The 24,347-nt window shown below is 37.7% G+C and overlaps 2 protein-coding genes across 2 annotated transcripts in view; both read right to left on the bottom strand.

Annotated features, from left to right (window-relative positions):
* The window catches only part of TRPM2 (transient receptor potential cation channel subfamily M member 2), a 34,786-nt gene extending 23,414 nt beyond the window's left edge, over positions 1 to 11,372 (bottom strand). Inside the window, exons 1-8 of the mRNA XM_081329091.1 lie at positions 11,300 to 11,372; positions 10,714 to 10,963; positions 9,768 to 9,948; positions 8,550 to 8,611; positions 6,177 to 6,377; positions 5,282 to 5,384; positions 2,030 to 2,151; positions 913 to 1,257 (exon numbers count right to left, since the gene is read on the bottom strand). Of these exons, the coding sequence (XP_081185217.1) occupies positions 913 to 1,257; positions 2,030 to 2,151; positions 5,282 to 5,384; positions 6,177 to 6,377; positions 8,550 to 8,611; positions 9,768 to 9,948; positions 10,714 to 10,746 (1,047 nt within the window). The 5' untranslated portion in view covers positions 10,747 to 10,963; positions 11,300 to 11,372. The remainder of the gene's footprint in view (positions 1 to 912; positions 1,258 to 2,029; positions 2,152 to 5,281; positions 5,385 to 6,176; positions 6,378 to 8,549; positions 8,612 to 9,767; positions 9,949 to 10,713; positions 10,964 to 11,299) is intronic.
* Positions 11,373 to 15,936: 4,564 nt separating this feature from the next.
* PFKL (phosphofructokinase, liver type) overlaps positions 15,937 to 24,347 on the bottom strand; it is an 81,706-nt gene continuing 73,295 nt past the window's right edge. The window contains exon 22 of the mRNA XM_081329093.1: positions 15,937 to 16,138. Coding sequence (XP_081185219.1) covers positions 16,105 to 16,138 — 34 coding nt within the window. The 3' untranslated portion in view covers positions 15,937 to 16,104. The remainder of the gene's footprint in view (positions 16,139 to 24,347) is intronic.

The raw sequence follows: 24,347 nt of genomic DNA, 5'->3' as shown, positions 1-24,347 counted from the left end.
TTGAAAAAAAAAGTTAACTACACTCTAATATTCTCTAATCACACTATTTAAAGACATTATTTCCTATGAAATTCCGCCGCCCTTTCTGTTATCTTCAAAATGTGTTGGATTTCAATTTCCGTAGCTCCCAAACAGAATAACCATGATATCTCAAACACCCTATTGGGGAAAGGTTAGTATTCATAATTGTATCCATCAGATATTCATCATATTCATCAGATATTTTATCCATCAGATATTCATCAGCAGATAGAGAAATAAATGTTTTGTTTCCAAGAATAGACTTCAAGCTGATCTCTCATTTTTTAAAAAATCATTATTTGCCTTGTGCTACAAAACACGGGGAAAAATGTGAATCTATCCCTCACCATACCTAAGTCTTCCAAAGATATTTCACAATGATCAGAAAGTTGTAATAAAGGGTTTTTAGCATAATACCTTTTATGCTTTCAGTCTTGGAATAAATCAGGGGGTAGATGGGGTACAGGGAATGGAAATAAATATAGCAAATGAAACCTGAATATGCCAAGTGAGTATAGCAAGTGCTGCAGAATGCTCCAGCAGTTAGACTACTCAATTCCATTCCCCTCTCCTTCACTTTTTCATCCTGTGGTAATTTAATAGAAATACAGACACTCCTCGCTTTTGGTTAAGGATTTCCATTATTTTACAACTTTTTTTCTACTTCTTTTCGCTCCCTATTTCTTCACTTTTTAAAATCCTGTCTTTCTTTTCTTTGCTTCTTTCACTCTTTATTGGTTTGTGTTAGTTTTTATGTTCTTTATAAAACTTCTAATAAAAATATTAAGAAAATGGAAGCAGAGTGATAGAAGAATGAACTCTACAGTTCTACATTGAAACGTAAGAGTCATGGAAGGCTTAAGGGGTTGTTAGCGTAAAAATGCACGATACCTTGTTCTGGGGCAATACAATAGGGAGATGGTGTTTCTCACTGTTCTTCAGCTTTGGGTACAACTGTTGTGTGAAATCTCCCAGCAGTTCCCTTAGCACCTGGGATACATGATGCAGCTGGATCCTTGGCATTTTGGAGATGGCGGCATGTTCCTTCTCTTCTAGCAGCACCTTCTGCAGCTTCAAGTGGAAGACACTGGAGGTTGCCATGTTTTCATAGAGGTAGATTAAAGTATCCCAAGTAACAAATTCCTTCAACTGTACACCTTGCTCCAAAAACAGCTTCACAAACTCTGGCTTGTTTGCTATGAGGGCAGCTGCCATCATTGGATGTAGATCAAAAGGCTGTTAAGCCAGGAGAACAACCAGAATGAGACAGTATCGACACAAATGAAATTGTCCTCCCCATGATAGGGAGCATCTTTGATGTACAAACATAAAGGACAAGACAACAATTAAGGACAATGTCTACTCTATAGCATCGGCAACTATGTCCTAATCCAAGAAATAACTAATTATAGACAATTACACAGTGTATATTACATAAGTACTGAGTGTGCCTTACATTAGTACTAAAATTGGAAAATAAATGTTCAGTAAATAAAGGAATTGTATTTCTATATGACGCTAAACTAGGAGTGATTCCTGTGGCTTGTTTAAAAAAATTATAATCAGTTTTGCCAAAGAGCAAAACTGATTCTAAGTTGCTGCATCAATTTCTGGTTTGTTTCCACCTGAAAGTATCTAGAAGAGATGGGGAAAACAAGATTAAACCAGAACTGTGGGTTCAGATAGAACAAACCATGATATTATAAATCAGAATTCATTGACCAGAAGCAAGCCAAAATTTGAAATTAGGGTTATTTCCTGTGATGGATTCTTCTATCCCCAACAAATTATATTATAGCTTACTATTATACCTTTGGCCATCAGGATGATATAACACAGATCATGTTCTGAGAGATAAAGATACATAGAGTGATTGCAGCACAAGCTCTTGTCTTCCCAAAAGACAAGCTTGCTGTCAAACCAAGCTTGGTACTCTAATCTCATCTTGTAATTACACAGGTAGCAGAGGACATGCTCACTGTTAGCATGTGACCTGAAGTCTACCTACCTTCCATTCATGATCTTCGGTGAAAATCTGACTCCTGGCAATATCCACTCTGTTCCATGCCACTGCAAGCTTCAGCTGGTAGTCCCAGTTTTCATGGCCAAAGTGATCATGGCACCGGGAAGCTACAGATGAAGATAACAAAAAGGTTTGAAACTGGGCTGTTACACAGTGTTGTTTACTGGATTATTGCCAGACTCCAAAAAACAAGGCATGTTTTCCTTCTTCCAAGGAGATTTCTTTATTGTTCCACTCCTACAGCCATATACTTGCTGAACTAAACTACCAACCATGTAACGCATATATTCTGAGAACTATTAAGGAGGACCTATCTTCACCTTGTTTGTCTTATACAAACTATCCAAACTGAATTGTCTCTTGCTCCTCTGGAATGCACTCCCTCTCTCCTGGGAATGCAGACCACATTCCATCACTTCTATTTATATAATTCCAGCAGCAAGAAACTTTAGGAAAATAGAAATATTTGTCTTGTGATGTAGATAATAATAATAATAATAATAATAATAATAATAATAATAATAATAATAATAATAATAATAATAATAATAATAATAATAATAATAATAATAAGTTGGAAGGGACCTTGGAGGTTATCTAGTCCAACCCCCTGCTAAGGCAGGAAACCCTATACCATTTCAGACAAATGGCTGTCCAGTCTCTTCTTAAAAACTTCGAGTGTTGGAGCATTCACCACTTCTGGAGGCAGGTTGTTCCACTGGTTAGTTGTTCTAACTGTCAGGAAGTTTCTCCTTAGTTCTAGGTAGCTTCTCTCCTTGACTAGTTTCCATCCATTGCTTCTTGTCCTGCTTTCAGGTGCTTTGGAGAATAGCTTGGCTCCCTCTTCTTTGTGGCAGCCCCTGAGATATTGGAACACTGCTATCATGTCACCCCTCACCCTTCTCTTCATTAACTACACATACCCAATTCCAGCAACCGTTCCCTATGTGTTTTAGCCTCCACTCCCCCAATCATCTTTGTTGCTCTTCTCTGTACTCTTTCTAGAGTCTCGACATCTTTTTTACATTGTGGTGACCAAAACTGGATGCAGTATTCCAGGTGTGGCCTTACCAAGGCATTGTAAAGTGGTATTAGTACTTCACGTGATCTTGATTCTATCCCTCTGTTAATGCAGCCTAGCACTGTGTTGGCTTTTTTGGCAGCTGCAGCACACTGCTGGCTCATATTTAAGTAATTGTCCACTAGGACTCCAAGATCTCTCTCACAGTTACTACTATCGAGCAAGGTACCACCTATACTATACCTGTGCATTTGATTTTTCCTGCCTAAATATAGAACCTTACTTTTTTCACAATTGAATTTCATTTTGTTAGATAGTGCCCAGTGTTCGAGTCTGTCCAGATCCTCCTGTATCTTAAGCCTATCTTCTGGAGTATTTGGCTATTCCTGCCAGCTTGGTGTCATCTGCAAATTTGATGAGTTCCCCATCTATCCCCTCATCCAAATCATTGATGGAGATGTTGAAGAGCACTGGGCCCAGAACAGAGCCCTGGGGCACCCCACTACACACTTCCTTCCATGTAGATGCAGTTCCATTGAGGACCACACGCTGAGTACGGCTACAAATCCATCTGGTGGTGATGCTATCTAACCCACATTTTTCTATCTTATCAAGTAGTAGGTTGTGATCTACTTTATCAAATGCCTTACTGAAGTCCAAGTAAATTATATCTACAGCATTCTTCTGGTCCACTAGTTTTGTCACTTGGTCAAAGAATGCAATAAGGTTTGTCTGGCATGATCTGTTTTTGACAAACCCATGTTGGCTTTTAGTGATAACTTTGTTCGCATCAAGGTGTTCGCTGATTTGTTGTTTGATTATCTTTTCCAGAATCTTCCCAGGTATTGAGGTCAGGCTGATAGGTCTGTAGTTTCCTGGATCTATTTTTTCCCTTTTTTGAATATGGGAATTACATCAGCTCTCTTCCAGTCCTCTGGTAGTTCCCCAGTGCTCCAGGATCTTTGAAAAATATAGTTCAGTGGTTCTGAGATCACGTCTGCCAGTTCCTTGAGAACCTTGGGGTGTAATCCATCTGGTCCTGGTGATTTGAACTCATCTAGGCTGGACAGGTGCTCACTTACCATTTTCTTGCCTATCTTAACTTGCGTTTCTATTCTGTTTTTTATGGCACTGGTTTTGGTAGGTTGGACTGTTTTTTCCCTTTGTGTAAAGACAGATGCAAAAAACGAGTTAAATAGTTCTGCTTTCTCCCTGTTGCTTGTCACCTTCTTGCCACTTTCCCCCACTAATGGACCAATCATTTCCTTAACTTTTTTCTTGTTTCTTATATGTTGAAAGAAGCTTTTTTTGTTATTTTTGACTTTGGTCGCAAGATATACTCCAGGATCAGGATTCTGCTCCCAGGCAATGGTTCTGCGAATTCATCCCATGTGTACAATATCCAATATTGCTATTCAGAGGTTTGTTGTAGAGTAAGACATTCTACCTTAAGTGTACATATAATGGCTGTGGTGATCTATACAATCAAATAAACGAGCATTTCATATTTTGTTCTGAAAAAATTGCTAATCAAATCTCTATCAGGAGCCCTGGTGGCATAGTGTTTAGTATTGCAGGCTCACTGCCCACTGCCAGGAGTTCGATCCTGACCAGCTCAAGGTTGACTCAGCCTTCCATCCTTCCGAGGTTGGTAAAATGAGGACCCAGATTGTTGGGGGCAATATGCTGACTCTGTAAACCACTTAGGACTGTAAAGCACTATGAAGTGGTATGTAAGTCTAAGTGCTATTGCTATTGTTATTGCTATTAGTCCTGAGAATAATGAGTAGGTTAGGCAACCTGGCATATTCTAGAAACTAAGTTCCCAGACAACTCAGTCAATAGTCAGAATTTATTACATTATCAAACATTGAATTTGGAGAACCCCAGACTGCCCATTACAGTTAATAATCTACCTAACAAATCAAATAAAGCATTTAGGCATTTCTGTTAAATCACCTTTTAATTTTCTAGGTTTTATTCAACCTCTGTTTGCAACATTGACACTTCAGGATGTGATATTGGGCAACAGTTTTACCACTGCTTATGGTAATGGGCAGAATTTTGGGCTACTCACACAAAAATAAATAAATAGCTATAAAGTTATGTTTTGTCATTCCATAGAATTGAAAAAGAGCATTTAAACTATTAAGTCCAACTCTCTGTTCAAGATGATCACAAGCTATGTATCTTAATTTAGTGGTTGATCTTCTCACCTTTGAGCATTGCTTGCAAAATGGCCACATCTATATCTTGCTGTCCATCCTTGCCTTCCCTGAAGACAGTCAGGAGCTGCTTGTTTCGCACAATATCCTGGATCTAAAAAGAAAAAAAACCATAATGTATAATTCTAATCAAGCGTTCTGTCACAATGTTATTGATGTAAGAATTAATTTTCAACTTTTTCAACTTTGCATCCTCAAGTCAGAATAATCACCACTTGTTTTTCTTTTTTTAAAAACTGAAGCTGATTCTATTTTGTCTAAGACATAATGAAAAATACAGCCCCTTCAGACTGAGGAAATATTTATTTTTCATACACTGTTATTTCAAGTATTTAAACACTTCACATACTTAAAAGGTGACCAAGGTCACAATTGCTCTTAATAGGAGGCCAGTGTATCCTGAGCGCACAAGGCTGGCAGAAGAGCAGTTACCTAAGGCTACCAATAAGTGTGTAGCTAAGGTAAGAGCCCCACAAAGGACTTCTAATTCAGTTTATGGTCGATATGCCACGCTGGTTACATTTATCTATTTGCTGCAACTCAAGACATTTGCTGCAAACTTGAGCTCTGCCAACTCAAGACATTTGAATCAGACCACAGACCTGGCTTCTGCCTCCATGAAGGGAAGCCCATATCCCTACAGGAGTAATCTCCTGGAGTCTGCTCTGCCAGGAAAGAATGAATGGGGTTGAAGAAAGGCAGAGCCTGACTCAGAAGGGGAAAAAGCTTTCCATTTTCTCTCTTTTTTCCGTGAAAGGGTCCATAAAAGGGGGTGTGAGATATGTATTCCCAATTTATATACTGTATATCATGCAAATATCAGTAAGCAGTTGATATGATACAATTTCAACAAAACTTGAATCATAATTGGGATGATAAAACCCACCTTTTTGGTCCATTCCACAATCTTGTTCTCTGTGAATAATTCATAGCTGTCCTTGAAAAATATACTCAGTTTTTTCTGAATTAGGCAAATGCTTATTTTGTGGCTGGGGAGATTAGACACCTGAGCAATGACATCAGCTACTCGACCAGAGCCCTCCACAATCACACATGGTGTGCCATTGTTGATTGCATTATAGATTGTCTAGAGAAAACAAATAGTTGGAATAGGTCAGCCTTTGAGGTCATATAATTTCATATTGCCAATAAATTAAGTGACAGTACGAATGTCAATATCCTTCTGGATGGCCTACAGTCTGCTTTTTTCATTATCTGCAGCACATTTGAACTGGTGGGGGGAAAAAAACTCTCCCAGACTGAATCCCGACCCATTTGGATTTCAGTGGCAATAGCTTTATAAAGCTGCAGCCACTAGCAAGCCTGTACACTATGGATTTATCAGGAATAAATTTTCAAGGTTAAATTTATTAAATGTTTTGTTTGAGTAACATTTTAACTGTGGTTAAGCATCAATAGTGGAATGCTTCATAATATTTATTAACTTTAGCAACATATTGGTTATTATTAATAGCCAAGTAACTAGAAGGCATTACAGTTAATCCTTGACTTATGACCACAATTGAGCCCAAAATTTATGTTGCTAAGTGAGAAATTTGTTAAGTAAATTTTGCCCCATTTTATGACTTTTCTTGCCACAGTTGTTAACTGAATCACTGTAGTTGTTAAATTAATAACACAATTATGAAGTGAATCTAGTTTCCTCATTGACTTTGCTTGTCAGATCACAAAAGGAGAACACATGACCCCACGACAATGCAACTGTCATAAATGTGAATCAGTTGTCAAGCATCCAAATATAAATCATGTGACCATGGGGATGGTCAATGGTCATAAGTGTGAAAAATGGTCATGTCCCTTTTTCAGTGCCATTGTAACTTTGAATGGTCACTAAATGAACTGTTGTAAGTCGAGGCCTACCTATATAATTATGCAGATACATAACTGGATCAAGAAACTTATTCCAAGAGTTATAATTAATTAGTTAATGGTTTCTCATCTAACTGGAAGGTGATGAGTGCAGGGTTATAATCTATTTTTGAACATTTTTAAATTACTTGGATAAAGATCTGCAGATGAGTTCAAATGGATAGAGTAGCTAGAAAACTAGTAATGTTCAAAATGATTGTGTTGACTGTGATTCAGAAATGGGCTGAAAATAGTAGGATGAAATTTGACAAATATATACAATATATATATATATATATATATATATATATATATATATATATATATATATATATATAATATATGGATCTTTGGTTATTCGGGTTTTTCCCCGCGTAGAACTAAAGGTGTAGGAGCAACGTTTCGACGGAATCCCATCCGTCATCATCAGGCTTGTGGCTTCAGCTTCCTTCTTCTGGGAGAAGCATGTGGTAGTGGCTGTTTGTTCCTCTTTTTTAAACTGCCAGAGGGGGTGTGTTCTGTGGGTGGAGGTGTGCTCTGATTGGGTGGGGGATTAAGTGTGTTCTGATTGGGTGGGAGTGTGTCGTTTTATATATATATATATATATATATATATATATATATATATAGATAGATAGATAGATAGATAGATAGATAGATAGATAGATAGATAGATAGAGAGAGAGAGAGAGAGAGAGAGAGAGAGAGAGAGAGAGAGAGAGAGAGAATAATACTTGTGAAAGAGATCTGGCAATAGCAGTGTGGCTGAAAAAAGGGTAAATTCAAGTTTAAATTACTTCAGCCCACATACAGTTTTCAAATTACAGGAAATAATAGTTCTACTTTATTCCTTAGTTGGTCAGATCCCATCTCTAGTTCTGTATCCACCTAGGCACCAACTGTAAGGCACAGCCTAGGAAATGGAATAAGGAAGGGCAATACTTTTTTCTCTAACAAAGCCGTTTGATAGCGGAAGTAATATTAAAAAGAGAAGGTGGGCACCCTTTATTGGATATGTTCATATGGAGGCAAGGCAAAGACAACTGCCTGGAATATTTTAATTTGGATTTATATTCAGTTCAGAGTCATGGAATTGAGTGTCTAAATGCCCCTTGCCCGCTCCTGTTCTATGATTCTGTAATCACCAATATTAGCATGACTGGCTTGTTATTGTCCCTTGTCTACAATGATTCCTCTTGTCCTTTTAGCTCACTGAGAACTCAACAGAATCTTAACTTGCTTTCATTTCTCTTGAGCAACTACCACCATCCAAACCCTTGTACTACAACAAATTCCTAACTCTCCTTCTTTTAGAATCTTCTTGGGAATTAACAAGAACTCTATTGCCTTCATAATCACCCAGTTACCCTGACAGCTGCAGAGTACTTACATCAAGAGTCCCAGGGCCACCCTCCAGAACTACACAAACAATAGGTATTTTAATGGCAACTCCTGTGGAAAAAGAAAATAAAAGGCTCAGTCAATTGTCCATGTATTTAGGTGTCCTTCTTTCTTGGCATTTTTTTCAATTGGGTATTGTGATGCACACAGATACTGATCCAGACTGGCAGTTATGAAACTAATTAATGTCAAGAGTCTAAAAAAATTGATTAAAAACCAATACCATACTAACATAAAAATAAACCCAGTCTCAGATTACTGAGAGTTGTAGGTTTTTAGTCTGTTTCTAGTAGTCAGTCCCTTTATTTTTTAGGAAAAAAATAGCATAACTATTAAGTTGATGAACAATAAAAACAGAAACACAACTTATTTTATAAAATTGACAAATTATCTATTATTGATCCTTATCAGCATTTGTTTTAATAACTACAACCTTCCCAATAATTTGGAATCAGAATTAGTGAGTCTTCTCCAGATTGTGGAACTGAATGGAAGAAATCACATTGTACAAGAGACATAGTATGAAGATACCATAATCTACATCTCCAATAGCAGTACAGGAAGTTCTTGACTTACATTCATTCAATTAATGACCAAGCAAAGTTACAACAGAATTGAAAAATGTGACTTACAACCAGTCTTTGCACTTACAATTGTCACAGCATCCTCACACTCACATAATCAAAAATTTGGGTGCTTGGCAACCAGCATGTATTTACAATGGTTTCAGCATCCTGGGGTCATGTGATAGCCATCTACAACCATCCGAACTAGATTTCAACAAGCAAAGTCAATGGGGGAAACCAGATTTACTTAATGACCATGTTAATCACTTATCATGATTCTCTTAACAACCATGTCAAAAGAAGTTCTAACAACCACCTTGCTTAGCAATAGAAATTCTGGTCTCAATTTTGGTCGTAAGTCAAGGACTGTCTGTACTGTCCTAGTTCTACTCTCTTACTACATTTCCAACTTGATATCCTCCAGATGTGTTAAATTTTATTTGATAAAGTAATTGCTTATTAATCCTAGGATTCCAGATTATTTTGGTACGTAATTTCCTCATTTGAAATCAGCAAGATTTAAGTGAAGAATTCGTGAAGATGAGTTGATCCAGATGCCATAATCAGCATTGCAGTCTATGCAAACAATATTTTAGTGTTCTTGGTATATGACGTTTTTACCAGCAATAGGCTGTCATTACCTTCTTTCACCTTGGTTTGCTCTGAAATGTATTTCTCAAGTTTGGTCCTCAAAGGGATCTCCACCCCATATTTCCCATGTGTTCCATCATCCACCAGAATGAAGTGTGAATGGTTGCTATCCAGGCAAGAAAGGCTTCCTTGAGCTTCCTCATCCAAAATGTATTCTGCAGGGAAGCTGCCCTAAAAATAACCAGGTTGGGGGGGAAAACCACACAAATTTATGTATTATCAAATTTATGTCCCATCTTTCAGCAGTAAAAAGTGATGTATATACCATTCCCACCTCCTACTTTCCCCCACAACTGCTGTTCTTCTTTACTGAGAATGAGTGATGAAATGACAATGAAACAATGGATGGAAACTAATCAAGGAGAGAAGCAACCTGGAATTAAGGAGACACTTCCTAACAGTGAGAACAATTAACCAGTGGAACAGGTTGCCTTCAGAAATTGTGGGTGCTTCATCACTTGAGGTTTTTAAGAAAAGAATGGATGGCACTTATCTGAAATGGTATATGGTCTCCTGCTTGAGCAGGAGGCTAGACTAGAAGATCTCCAAGGTCCCTTCCAGCTTCTATTCTATTCTATTCTATTCTATTCTATTCTATTCTATTCTATTCTATTCTATTCTATTCTATTCTATTCTATTCTATTCTATTCTATTACAGTTTACGTTTTGAAATGGGATGCATTTTTCATCCAACTCTATTATGGTTTTGTTCCTATATGTGATAGGACAGTGAGTAGACTATTACTGTGATAACTGAGCTACATCCAAATAGATAATTTTATTCATAGGTACAAGAGATTAGAAACCCAAAATCTAGCAATGTTTACATCCCACAATTGTCCTTCTTCACATCCTTAATATATAAAGAAGTACAAAATTGTACAAGACATGCTGATTTTTGCTATATTGTATTTATTCTCTCTCATCTCAATCTACCTGCAAACCTCCTTTTCTCCAAGACAAATCCATATGGAGTTGTACTATGAGTCATTTCTTCTAATAGCATGGTCCTTTTGGCTCACCGTCTGGCAGATGAGGCTATTACGGTTGTGTATTGTCCCCCAAGCTGCAATGCCAATAGCGACAATCTCGCCTTTATAGGTGCTGCTCAGAATAAAATTCTGTAGTGCTTCTCCTACTTGCTTCATCACACCAGTGTGAGAACCACCTGTGATAATCCAGGCACCTTTAGAACAAAGATCACAAGTGTATAAAATAGATAAGACATTTTATTTCTTTATTTTTTTCCTCTAGGAGATGAGGAAATATTTTATTTAGTTTTTAAGCAGAATATGTTTTAAGTTAGGTTGGCAATTTTTGACCCTCTGCTGTGTATTTTTTTAAAAAACAAATAATTCTAAACTTAGCTCCCCGTTTCCACTTTAATTAATGATTGTGTTTTGTGTGCTTTTAATTATGGTAGACTGTTTTGGGAGCCCATCTGGGCTGAAAGCTAAAATAGTTTAGATAAAGAAATAAAACCTCAACATACCCTGTTAGTTTTGGCCAGTCATTGCTTTACCTGTTGTTTGTACCACTTTGGCAAGCCCCTGATGAAACATATTCTTCAGTCTCATCTTCATGCTGAAATTTTTAGCTCCTCCTGTCACTGATATTAAGAGGTTGGGTATATCAAGCCCCCAGTACTGTGTAATCAACTGGTAAAGTGTTTTTGGAGAAGTGCTGGAAGAGACTCGCACATACTACAAAAAGAAAAGAAAACATAGCAGGAATATATGATCACTATGCAATCATGCCCAGAATCATCTAAGACTCAAGCTGAGCTATGTGGGATTTCTTATTCAAAATTACTTGAGTCTTATGAATCAATGAAATATTGCAAATATATACTGTATAAGGAATATTGATGCAATAGGAGGGGAATCTTCTAAAAAAGTCTTAGAGAAAACCATTTTATGTTTGCCTGGTCTCCTCATCAGAGGCAACTCTTTACTTTCCACTTTCCCATTTCTGTGAACAAGTCTAAAGGAGGATAAGATATTTCATTCTAATGGGGTTACAAGGAGTTTATAGAACATGCTATTTAAAGATACAGTCAAGGAGATTCTAGTTGGGATATGCAGTGCTTTACCACAGATTTAAAAGAAAAGAGTGAATTGGAACAAGCACTGCTGTGGACATAATAGCTTTTAGTAACTCTTTAAAACAGGGTGTCCAGCCTTGGCAACTATTTATGACCTGTGGACTACAGCTTCCAGAATTCCCTAGCCATCATAAAAATGGCTGGCTAGGGAATTCTGGGAGTTGATGTCTATTGCTCTTAAAGTTATCAAGGTTGGACACCCTTGCTTTAAAACAAGTGTTCTTTCGTAGGATTGCACAGCAACTGCATGAGTCTGGAACACAATGTATATGCTTTAAGGCATTGCCAATAGGTGCTATGTGAGTGCTGTGAATCTGAAGCACTACATAGGTAAAGGTAAAGGTTCCCCCGCACATGCGTGCTAGTCATTTCTGACTCTAGGGGCCGGTGCTCATCTCCGTTTCAAAGCCGAAGAGCCAGCGCTTGTCCGAGGACGTCTCCGTGGTCATGTGGCCGGCATGACTAGACGCTAAAGGCGCACGGAACGCTGTTACCTTCCCACCGGAGTGCTCCCTATTTTTCTACTTGCATTTTTACGTGCTTTCGAACTGCTAGGTTGGCAGAAGCTGGGACGAGTAACAGGCGCTCACTCTGTTACGCGGCACTCGGGATTCGACCCGCCAAACTGCCGACCTTCCGATCGACAAGCTCAGCATCCTAACCCACTGAGCCACCGCGTCCCTCAGGAAGCACTACATACCATAGACCTAAATTCTAGGTGATAAATCCAGAAATGGTACAATATATCTGTTGTTGGGTCTTATAACTTCAGAAAAGTTCAGAAGTACATAAAGTATCTTCCAGCACTTCTCCAAAAACACTTTATCAGTAGTACATAAAATTTCAGAAAACCAACTACAGGTTGGTTACAACAGCTCAATTACAACAGCTCAATTACAACAGCTCAATTAGTGACCATTCAAAGTTACAACAGCACTGAAAAAAGTGACATGACCATTTCTTTACACTTACAACCATTTGCAGCATCCCCATGGTCACGTGATCAAAATTCAGACGCTTGGCAACTGAGTCACATTTATGACGGTTGCAGTGTCCCAGGTCATGTGATCACCGTTTGCAACCTTTTGACAAGCAAAGTCAATGGGGAAGCCAGAGTCACTTAAAAACCCTGTTATTAATTTAATAATTGCAGTGAGTCACTTAGCAACTGTGGCAACAAAGGTCATAAAACGGGGCAAAACTCACTTAACAAATGTCTCACTTAGCAACAGAAATGTTGGCCTCAATTGTGATCATAGGCCTAGGACTACCTGCACATCTTCCTCAAGGGTACACTTTCAATCACATGTTAACTCACCTTCCCAACCTTTTGTCCCAATCCTGTAAAAATAATGTCCCCAAAAGCATCTGTTGGCATTTCCTGGACATGTCTTCTGGGGTCCCATTCCTTCCCTTGGAACATGACAGGTTTTATGGCTTCCTCTAAGTGTTCATCCCTGAGATAGCCACATTCACATGCCACTTTCCTGTAGAAAAGCATAAGTAACAAAAAATACATATTGAAATTGCTATAATGACATAAATCATATAAAAGAGACATGGAGGTTAGAATAAAGGAGACTCCAAACACTAAAATAAACATAAGCTGAATTCATTGCTGTATATAATACTGCGCTTATGTTGAATACAGTTATACAAGTACTCCATGCCTACATGACAAATATAGAGGTTGAGAAATACAAGGACATATTTTCACATGTGCGAATAGTTGACATATCCAATGTACTTATAACAATTTTAATTAGAAAGCAAGAATAAAGATAGCAAGTGGCAAGCTGGCTGAGAATTCTGCAAGAGGGAATTCAGAACATCTAGAGGAATCAGATTATGCAAGATTAACTATTAGAGATCTCTAAATTCCCAATCATTACAAAAATAAACATCAACACTACTCAATATGCCTATACTTGGTTTATTTACTTGCATTTCAAATGTTATTTGAGTATTTTATGCATATCAATTTTAATTATTTATACATGTTAGAGCCTCTTTTCTCTTTTAAAAATAATACCAGATGATTTTTCTAAAACATTCCTTAGCTTTTTAATCATTTCCATTTGACTGAAAATAGTTCAGCATAATCCTTCATCATGTTTTCTCTGAAATTAAATTCATTATCATTCCTTTGTAAAAAGAAGCAATAAGCGTTGCTGTCAACACCAAAAATATCAAAAGCTGCCTCCAATTACATGTTTTGTGGTAATTTTCCACTTGCTGAAATATTGTTGGGATTATGTACAGTATCACAGCATTCAAAATCTTCTCAGTAATGAATCATATCTTTGTCCCAAAATGGCAGTGCTTAACCATCTACATCAGGGGCGTCAAACTCACAACGTCCCATGACGTATTGCGACGTATCATGACTTTTTCTCCATTGGTGGCAATGGGGTGGGCGCGGTTTCAGCATGATGCATCCGGCCCAAGGGCCGGCAGTTTAACACCCCTGATCTACATAATACTTTGCTTCTGTCAATGCAGCCTTTCCCACAAGCATAAGAATGGTTTTGATAACACTGCTTAGGAGAGATATGAGATGCTTTCAAATTCAACCCAACAGGTCAAATATAGCTTACTGTGTGTAAGCTATTGTTATGTTTGTGTAATTCCAAGTTGCACTTGTTTTTAACCACTGAGTCGTGTCTGACTCTCAGTGACTTTATAGGCAAGTGCTCTCCATGTTACCTTGTCAAGCACAGCTTCTTTCAATTGTTGTATGTTCAACTTGGCATCAGATTTGATGTTATCAATCCAGCATGTTCTTTGCTTGCCTCCTCTTCTTATTGCTTTCTCCAATGAATTCATATGCATAACATGGTCAAAGTAAATCAGATGTAGTCTTATGATTTTAGCTTCCAGTCTGGTTTAACTTAAACTATTATTATTTATTTAATAATTAATTCCACAGGTTAAATATACATGGAGCTTTTCAAATGTCCTCACAGTCAACACCATTGGATAGCCCTAATCCTTGTGTTATAAAACAGGATCCCTGCTCACTTTCTCTATCCAGGCGTGATTTTATATACAGTACAATACCTCAGCTATGTTTCCCCTTAGCCACCATTTTTCTAAGCTAAAAAGTCCCAATACTCCAGACTTCACTTAGTCTAAACCTCCCTGATAATTTTGGTTGTCCTCTTTTGATGATCTTTTAGGGATAAAGTTAATCAGAGTAGTTTTCTTACCCAGAATCTGACAACTGTGAACTTTCAATAAAATAAACACATTCTTTTTTCTGAATGTTTTCAGGGATCCATAAGCGGAGATTTTCCTGTAGAGTGAACAGGGAGCAAAAGATCAGTTCTTACTTAGAAAGCATAAAATCATCTACTTCCCAGAGCAAATTTATTTCTTTACATAAAACACCAGGTATTTTGTGCTGCTTTTTGAGGAAAAATAATTCTAATATTTCTTGCGGTCAATTATTCTTTAAAACAGAGGTCTTCAATCTTGGCCTTTTTATGACTTGTGGACTTCAACTCCCAGAATTCCTGAGCCAGTGTGCCTGGCTGAGGAATTCTGGGAGTTGAAGTCCACAAGTCATAAAAGGACCAGGTTTGAAGACCCCTGCTTTAAAAGATGAATGTTTATCACATCTAAGGAGAGCAAAAAGCATGCAAAGTATAAACTTTATATGGCTAACTACAATATCATTTTATACTCTAGTGCAGACATGTCAAACTCGTGATGTCACATGATGTCGTGCAACGTATCGGAGCTTTTTCACCATTGCCAGCAATGGGGTGGGCGTGGTTTCCCAATGATGTGTCCAGCCTGTGGGCCGGCAGTTTGACACCCCTGCTCTAGTGGCAACAATGTATTTGAATATCTTCCATATTCTCTTTCTCTCCCCCAGCCTTTTCTGGCCTAAGCTTGTAATTTCCATCCCGTAGTAGGTCAGTCCTCAAACAAACCACCATCTAGCTCTTACTTTTTTTTGAACTTGCCTTTTCATTTATGCTAGGAGAGTAGTGAGCCCTGCGCTTGCTCCTACTGGAAGGACTGTTGCTTCTTCTGAAGTTGGAAATCATGGTGATATCATAGTAGCTCTCAAGATCAAGAGGATAGCCTTCATCGTAGTGGATTTTATTCTGCTCCATTGGTATTCGCAGACCAGGCCCAGCCATGGCTACATTAGTTAGATCAATCACCAAAGATGTTCAAGTACATTTGGAAGACAAATTCTTGAAAGCACCATTTCAGACTTCATGGACTGCAAATGCTGTATTCTGCCTAGATGTCATAAAACACCAAAAAGACATGTGTTTCTTTTCTTTTTTTAAAAGTCCCCTGGTTGAAGCCTCTCACAAATACCTCATCTTTTAACTTGAGAATTTGGGATATATTTGCCATATTTTTGTGTGTTCAAAGACTTCTGGTTTGGCGTTGGACAAAACGGGTTTAAGAAGCCGGGGCTCTGGCTTCTTAGCCCAATTTCGTTCAGCCCGGTGACCCCAAGGGGTTGGAAAGTTGCCCTGGAGGGGCAACAAAGAAGGAGGGATGCTTCGGGAATCTGGACCAGATGGTGGTCTGTCCGGATAGACTGAAGAAACCCTCCAAAAGGACGGAAGCCCAGCCAGCCCAAATCATCACCAGCCGGAAGAAAAGCGAGCCGCAGTGCTCCACTAAACAGCTGATTGTCAACAGCGTGCTGAAACTGGCTGAGCCTGTTCTTTCACTCCTTTTCCTTTTAGACTTAGAAATGTTGATCCCCGATACAAGAAAATGAAAAATTAGAACAAGCAAATCAAAATCTAGAAGGAGTGGTGGCGATCTTAGAAATGGAGAAAGCAGAACACTATTTAAAATTTCAAAACATTCCTGAAGACAGAGAAGAAAATATAGCAGTTGTGATTATTGATCTCCTGGCAGAGGCTTTGAAAGCAGACCTAGCAGAGATGCAAATGGAGATAGATGAATTCAAGCTATGCAAGGAAATATAAACTACCCAGAGAAGTTCATGTAAGATTTATAAAGACAACAACAAAAGATGAAATACTGAGAAAAGTTAGAGATGAGCCATTACAATACAAGAATAAAGAAATTGTGGTGTTAAAGCAGATCCCCAAGAGAGTAAGAAATACCCAAAGACAATATCACTTCTTAACTACAAAGCTAATTGCAAAGGGCATAAATTTCAGATGGTTAATGCCAGAAGGGATCTTAATCAACTGGAATAATACAAAATACCGATTGGACTCAGTTTGGGAAGCAGAAGACTTTGATGAAAGAAATTAAGCATTCTTAGATGGAGGAGTACAGTAGCGACAAGAGGAGAGAAAAGATCAGAAGCAAACAGAAGAAGCAACTGAAGAAACAACTATACAAACAGTTAAACAGAAAGAGAAACTTGACCAAGAGAGTGAAGTAACTGCCAGAGAACAGAGGACCACGAGATCAGCAAGACCCAAATTTAAATAGTCGAAATAGAGAAAGAAAATGGGATTTTTTCAGTGAATATAAATGAACTAAACTCTCTATGAAAAAGAAACAATTTTTAGAAAGCTACAGAAATTAAATATAGATATAATTTGTTTGCAAGAGACACATATAAAAAGACAATATTATAAGCTGTTGGAATATCCAAAAATTGGGAAACTTTACCATGCATCAGCACAACAGAAAAAAGAGGTGTAGCTGTATATATTAAAGAGAAATAGACTCTAAAATGATTTATTCAGATGAAGAAGGAAGAATTGTGATGGTAGAAATGTATCTACATAAAAAATAAACATTGTTGATAGTTATCTACGCACCAAATAATAAACAGGAAGAATTTTATCAAAATCTCCATAGAAAAATAACAGAAATGGAGTATCAAAATGTTTGTTTAGTAGGAGACTTCAATGCAATAGTGGATGGGACACTAGACCAGGGGTCGGCAACCTCGGCTCTTTTATGACTCGTGGACTTCAACTCCCAGAATTCCTGAGCCAGCATAGCTGGCTCAGGAATTCTGGGAGTTGAAGTCCACGAGTCATAAAAGAGCCGAGGTTGCCGACCCCTGCACTAGATTATAAAAGTAGCAAAACAGCAAAAAGTGGAAGAAAAAGATCACAATACACATTTTATTCAAACAGTCATAAATCCTGGTCCAGAATTGACATGATTTGGCTGACATCTGAACTAAGGACAAGTATGCAGGAAATTGAGATTAAAACCAGGTACATGGGCGGATCACAACCCCTTAAAAGTGACCTGGAGAGGAATACTAAAAAAATCAAGATGGACTTTGAACCAATCTATATTAAAAGAAAGAATTTATAGAACTAGTAAAAAAGGAAATGGAGTTTTTCTTCAAAGACAAAAAAAAAAGAAGATGCAACATTACAAAACATATGGGATACAGCCAAAGCATACTTTAGAAGTATAGCTATAACATACATGGCAAAAAACAAACAAACAGAAAAGACAGCAATATATACTATTAAGAGAAAATTTTGAAAAATTAGAATCAGAACTGCAAGGAAATCCGCAAAAGAAGATTCTGAAAAGAGAAATAGAAACAATAAAACACAAATTAAATTTGTTGGATTCAGAAAAAATAGCACAGCAAATAAAAAGAACAAAACAAAACTTTTTTGAAAATGCAAACAAAGCAGGAAGATGGTTAGCTTATAAACTTAAAAAACAGGAGAAGAAACTGATAAATAATTTAGTAGATGAAAAAGGTTGCCTACAATTTAAAAAGGAAGAAATAAAAAAGATATTAAAGAATATTATAAGAAACTATAAATTCCAAGAGAGAGAATGATTCAATATCTGGAAGAAAATAATCTTCCAAAAATTTCAGAAACCTGTAAGACTATGTTAGAGGAAAAAATAACAATGATGGAAATAACAGAGGCCATAAGAAGACAAAAAAACGAGAAAACACCGGGGCCAGATGGACTACCAGCAGAATTATATAAAGCTTTACAAGATATATTAAGTGAACCATTGAAAGACATTTGCAATGAACTTTTGTTGGAGGCTAAATACATGGATAGAAGCAAATATTACCTTAATACCAAAAGAAGATCCAGATTCGACACAGATAAAAAATTATAGACCTATATCGTTACTAAATGTGGATTATAAAATTTTTACTTCAGTAATGGCAGAGAGACTGAAAAGATTCTTAACTGAATTTATACATTCAGACCAAGATGGGTTTTTTTTACCAAAAAGACAAATTAAAAATAATTTAAGAGTGATAATGGATATATTGGAGTATTATGAATTACATGCAGGGAAACAACTGGCACTAATATTTCTAGATGCCTAAAAGGCGTTTGATAATGTTTCCTGGCAATTTATGATTCAGCAATTAAAAATAATGGACTTTGGACAGAACTTTATAATTATGATTAAAACAATATACAATAAACAAACAGCGATTGTGAATGGAGATTATACTGAGAATTTTGAGATAAGAAAAGGTATAAGGCAAGGATGTCCATTACCTCCATTATTATTTATTTTGACCTTGGAAGTTCTAAATAGAAATATTAGACAAGATACAGAAATTAAAGGACTAGAAATAAAAGGTGAAACATATAAATTACAAGCATTTGCTGATGATTTGATATTTATTTTAGAAAAAACTTTGGAGATGATTCCTAAACTACTGGGAAAGAAAGAATAATATGGAAAAATGGCAGGACTGAAAATAAACAGAGAAAAAAACCAAAGTAATAGTTAAAAAATCTTACAGATAAACAGAATTCTATTTTTTAATGTTGCATCAGGTCAACCTTGACCCCTGGTGATTTTATGGATAAATCTCTGCTGTTTTCTTCGCAATATTTGCAGGAATAGTTTGCCAGCACCTTCTGGACACTGGACTGGTACTGGACACATGCATGGCTTCTTTGCCCAAGGGTGAACTAGAATTATAGTCTCCTGTTTTCTAATTCTTAACCATTAGACCAAACTGACTCTGCTATATAATGCTACAATAATTACTGACTTCAAAGTCAGAGTGTTCTAGCAATAGAACATTAATAGATCATTAATTTGTGGAAGAAGAAGGAAAAACAAGTTCAAACTGAAGCTATTTATTCATTAGCACATTAATGAACGACCCAACGGTGGTACTAAAGCAACCATTTGTGTATGACCTCATTCTAATCTACAGTATATTTTTAGCTAGCTGACCCATATCTGTGAATAAACTGCCAAATTACACCAAAAGGTTTGCCATAGGATATCAGGAAATGTATGAATGATTGTTATGTTTTGATTAGGAAAGCCTGTCAGTTTTGAAAAGTTACTTCAAATATTCAGGGTACATAAATACTGTATGTTTTGAAACCACTTTGAGCTACAGGAATAAACATCTTCTGCTTAAGCCAATAGGAGAAAAGTGTTTATCGAACACATTATGTTTCACAAGAACCTTTTAGACAGAGTGTATTTGGCACCCTCATTTATCAAAAAAGTAAAGATCAAATCAAATCTTTATTATACTCATAGTCTAGCATAAACTAAGCATAATTTTAGGGTTGACATCAAGTTTCATTAAACATGTTATATTTTTTGTTTCATTATGTTCCCCCACTACTGAAATTCATTCAATACAATCAGGAAATTTGACATTTGGATATTTAAATGATTGACATGTGCAATATGCCAACTGTGCCTAGCTTCTTTCTGAAAGCTTCTTTTTAAAGGCATATCTCCTTATATTATATAGGGCTGTCATTAGTTCCTTCATACGGAAAAAATCAGGTAGATATCCGAAGCTAGTTGCATAATGGCAATTGACTTAGAAAAGTAACTTATACACTGTGATCCATGAAGAAAATAGAAACACAAGTTTATTTCCAATGACATCTGCAGTCACAATGATTCCAAAATGATGCAGGTGCTTGTAACAGCACACACAGGTGATGTCGATATATAAAACTATTATATATTTCCACCCTAAAATCTTGTGGAAGTACTGATGTCATGGTATTTGTGTGATGGCATCATTCCTATTTGCAGATGTCCATGTTTGTTTCAAATAGTTCATACATAACTTCAGTAAAATACCTCTTTCTTCAGCATTTATCAACTAAACCCCTTTTAGTTAAGACTTCTTACAGCTTGGATTCAACAGACATGGATTTCACAGAAGACAAAAGCATTTTCAGTGCAATTTTCAAAAAACTTAACAGTTTTTAAGTAGTTACTAAACGTAATATTACACTTAAAAATATATCCCATTGAAAAATACATTCTCTCCTGCAGGGAATGATTATTAGGCGGGTGTCAAAGAAACAGCATTTAAGAGTAAGCATAGCAACATGTCAAACACCAATCAAAATAATATGCAACTTTGAAATATTACTCCAAAGTAACTAAGCCATTCAGTCCAATATTACTTGTTCTCAATGGCAGATATCTACAATAGCAGGGCAAAACCTTCTCAGACAAAACATCCTTGGTTTTTGAGTTGGTTAATATTCAGTAAATGGTACAAACATACCAAAAGCTAAATTTGATTAAATTAAATAAAATCTATGCTTGATTGCATAGTCAGCCATTGTTTAGACTGGATTTGGCATTTTTTTATCTACCTGTCCCAAAGATTTGGGAAAGCCAGAAATTGTTTGATGGTGTTAAAGGAATTGTCAGAGGATGTATGTTGTTTCAAGTAAATCAGCCATTTGCAATTAATTTGATGGTGATTTTGTCAATGCCATTGGTGTTCAAGTGGTGCTCTAGTTGTTATGGGATGTTAGCAAAAGGGTCTGTTTCTATTTATACCACTTTTGCTTTCTTTTGCCACAGCCATTCTGTCTGTTTGCAGGTCTTTGCATTTTCTGATTTTCTCCAGTTCTTTCTCTTCTATTCGGCTATCTCCAGACACTGCAACGCTCACTATCCAGACTTTTTTCGTTCAATTGTTAAGTCTGAGGTGTTATGTGGCAAGTTTTTGCCTGTCTGAATTCTAAAGTCCCAGAGCACTCTAACTTTATTTTCTATTATTTTGTCTATTTTGTGGTCCTAAAAATTCTTGCTTGTTGGGCAAATGGTATTTCTTATCATATTTCACCATTGTTGCTACATTATCATGCCACTGTTTACAGTCAACCTGTGTGGTCGTCTTGCAACAGCTAACTAGGTGGTCCACTATTTTTTCAGGTTCTTGGCAGAGCCAGCATTTGTGGTCTATTGGTGTCTTCTCAATTCTGGGTTTGTTTTCAAGGTCTTGTGAAGCCAGAATTAGCCCTCTGGTCTCTTTTTTCTGCTTATAGCCATTTCTGGGTCTTGTTAAGTACTTTGCTTGGTATTTTTTAATGTACTAGCCATGTATCTGTGTTTCCCCGAAAATAAGACCGGGTCTTATATTAATTTTTGCTCCAAAAGACGCATTAGGGCTTATTTTCGGGTTAGATCTTATTTTAGGGGAAATATGGTACTAAACGCCTCCATCTGGCTGATGATCTTAACTGGGGCTTATTTTGGGGGAAAGGCTTATATTACAAACATCCTGAAAAATCATGCTAGGGCTTATTTTCTGGTTAGCTCTTATTTTGGGGAAAACAGAGGTATCTCCTTAGTTCTTTGGCCCTGATAATCAGGTGTTGCCGCCTGCTCTTCAGCTAATGACAATTTTTTTAATGTATAATATTTTCAATATCCAGCAAAAGCCAACTACTTGCTATCCACTAGTTTATTTTCATTTGCATGGTTCTCAGTATTTATACTAATTTATAACCATACATTCCAAGTAGTCAAGAATTTTGTAAAGTATTTCTGCAGTCATGGCTGAGACACCGCAGTTTTCCCAGTACTATCTAGTTAAATTAATAGCTTAAAACAATTGTTATAACAATGTTAACAATAGTTATGAAAGTGGAATTGTTTATGTTGCATCTTTTAAGATGCCATAACATGGGACAATGTTATCAAGAGAAGCCAAATGGTAGAAGATAATATATTTAACTATTTGTGCATTGCTGTGGTTTGAACATGGATTATGTTGTACTGCAATACAGAAAAAGTTATGTGTGCCATTTTCAACTGAAAACAATGAAGCTAAAAGCAGACACTGTATGTCTGTCTATTCCATGTTTCACTAGCTTCAGAGAAATATTAGTATGCTTTGTTTTCTTTGAAAAATATTTCAATAATTAATTTAAGCATAACTGTTGTTATTCAGTTTGGTGATTCTTTTCTATATCTTTAAATCATTAGCTTCAACAAAACCTTCCCTCAAGCATTAAGTTTCATTCAGGCTATAATTTAAAATATTCAAATGATAACACAAAAAAGAAAATATAGCATTAAGTAATGACCAGGAACTAATCTGTACCCTTCAAATCAACAAAAATTTTGTATACTCAAGTAGTATACTATAAGTTAAAATGACATAAAATGAAGTTACCTAAACAGTTACCTGGATGCCTGAAATTTTTTTTTTTTTTTTTTCCTGCCCAAGATGGCGACGGCCGCAACTTAGGCTTCGGGCGCTCTTTGAGGGCTTCAAAGGATTTAGCTCGGGGAAGCCCACGGTATGTCGAGGCGATTCTGGGGGTGGGGGGTCTAAAAACAGCTGCTGGGCGCTGTTTTTCTGTGGCGCTGATCCCCCCCCCTTCGAGCTAGCGGCTTTTGATATCTGCCGCCTGTCAACCTGCCGGCCCATGATGGCGCCGAACGCTGCTACGCTGTGAAACCCGAGATGTCAGCCCTGCTTTTTCATCTGCTGCTGGCCGAGGCGACTTCGTGCTGCTGTTGGTTGTGGCTACTCCGGGACTCGGGGGTTTTTAAAACAGCTGCTAAGCGCTGCTCTCTGTGGCGCTGAGCCCCCCCCCTCCGAAACAGCGGCTTGTGGATTCTAGCGAGCGGTGCCGAGAACTGTCTGTCGACTTGCTGAGCCTCATCATGGCGCTGAGCGCTGCCACGTCGTGAAGCTCGGGACGTCTGCTTTGTTTCCATCTGCTCGCGGGCTGAGGCAGCTTTGGGGATTGGGGATTGTTGGAACAGCTGCTGGGCGCTGCTTTTCGTGACGCCGAGCCCCCCCCCAACCAGCGGCCTGCTGATTTGAACGAGCAGCGCTGAGAATTTCCTGCCGACCTGCTGAGCTCCGTTATGGCGCCGAGCACTATTACAGCGCCGGGAAGCCCGGGACGCCTTGCCTGTCTTCCTTCCTCTGCTTGCTCGCCGTGGATACCCTCTGTTGTTGGAGGGGCAGCGGCGATGATCCCACCGGACGGAGATTCTTCTACTACCATTGGCTGGCTGGCACCGTTTTCTGCGGTGCGGAGCCTCCTTCTCCTCCCGGATGGTGGTTGCAGACTGTGGGCCTGGTCATCGCCCTCGGTGGACATGCTAGCGAACTTTTTGATTCAATATAGCTGCTGGGACTACCTCTTTCCTCCGTTGGAGATGGTTTGGACTGGCGGACGGGCATTGACTGACGGCGCTGATTGGCGGTGTGAGGATCAACAGAGGCCTGGCCTCCCTGTCC

Source organism: Vipera berus (assembly GCF_964194415.1).
Source record: "Vipera berus genome assembly, chromosome: 5".
NCBI classification, from domain to species: domain Eukaryota; kingdom Metazoa; phylum Chordata; class Lepidosauria; order Squamata; family Viperidae; genus Vipera; species Vipera berus.
The sequence above is the reverse complement of the archived record's forward strand: the minus strand, read 5'-3'. Positions and strand labels throughout refer to the sequence as shown.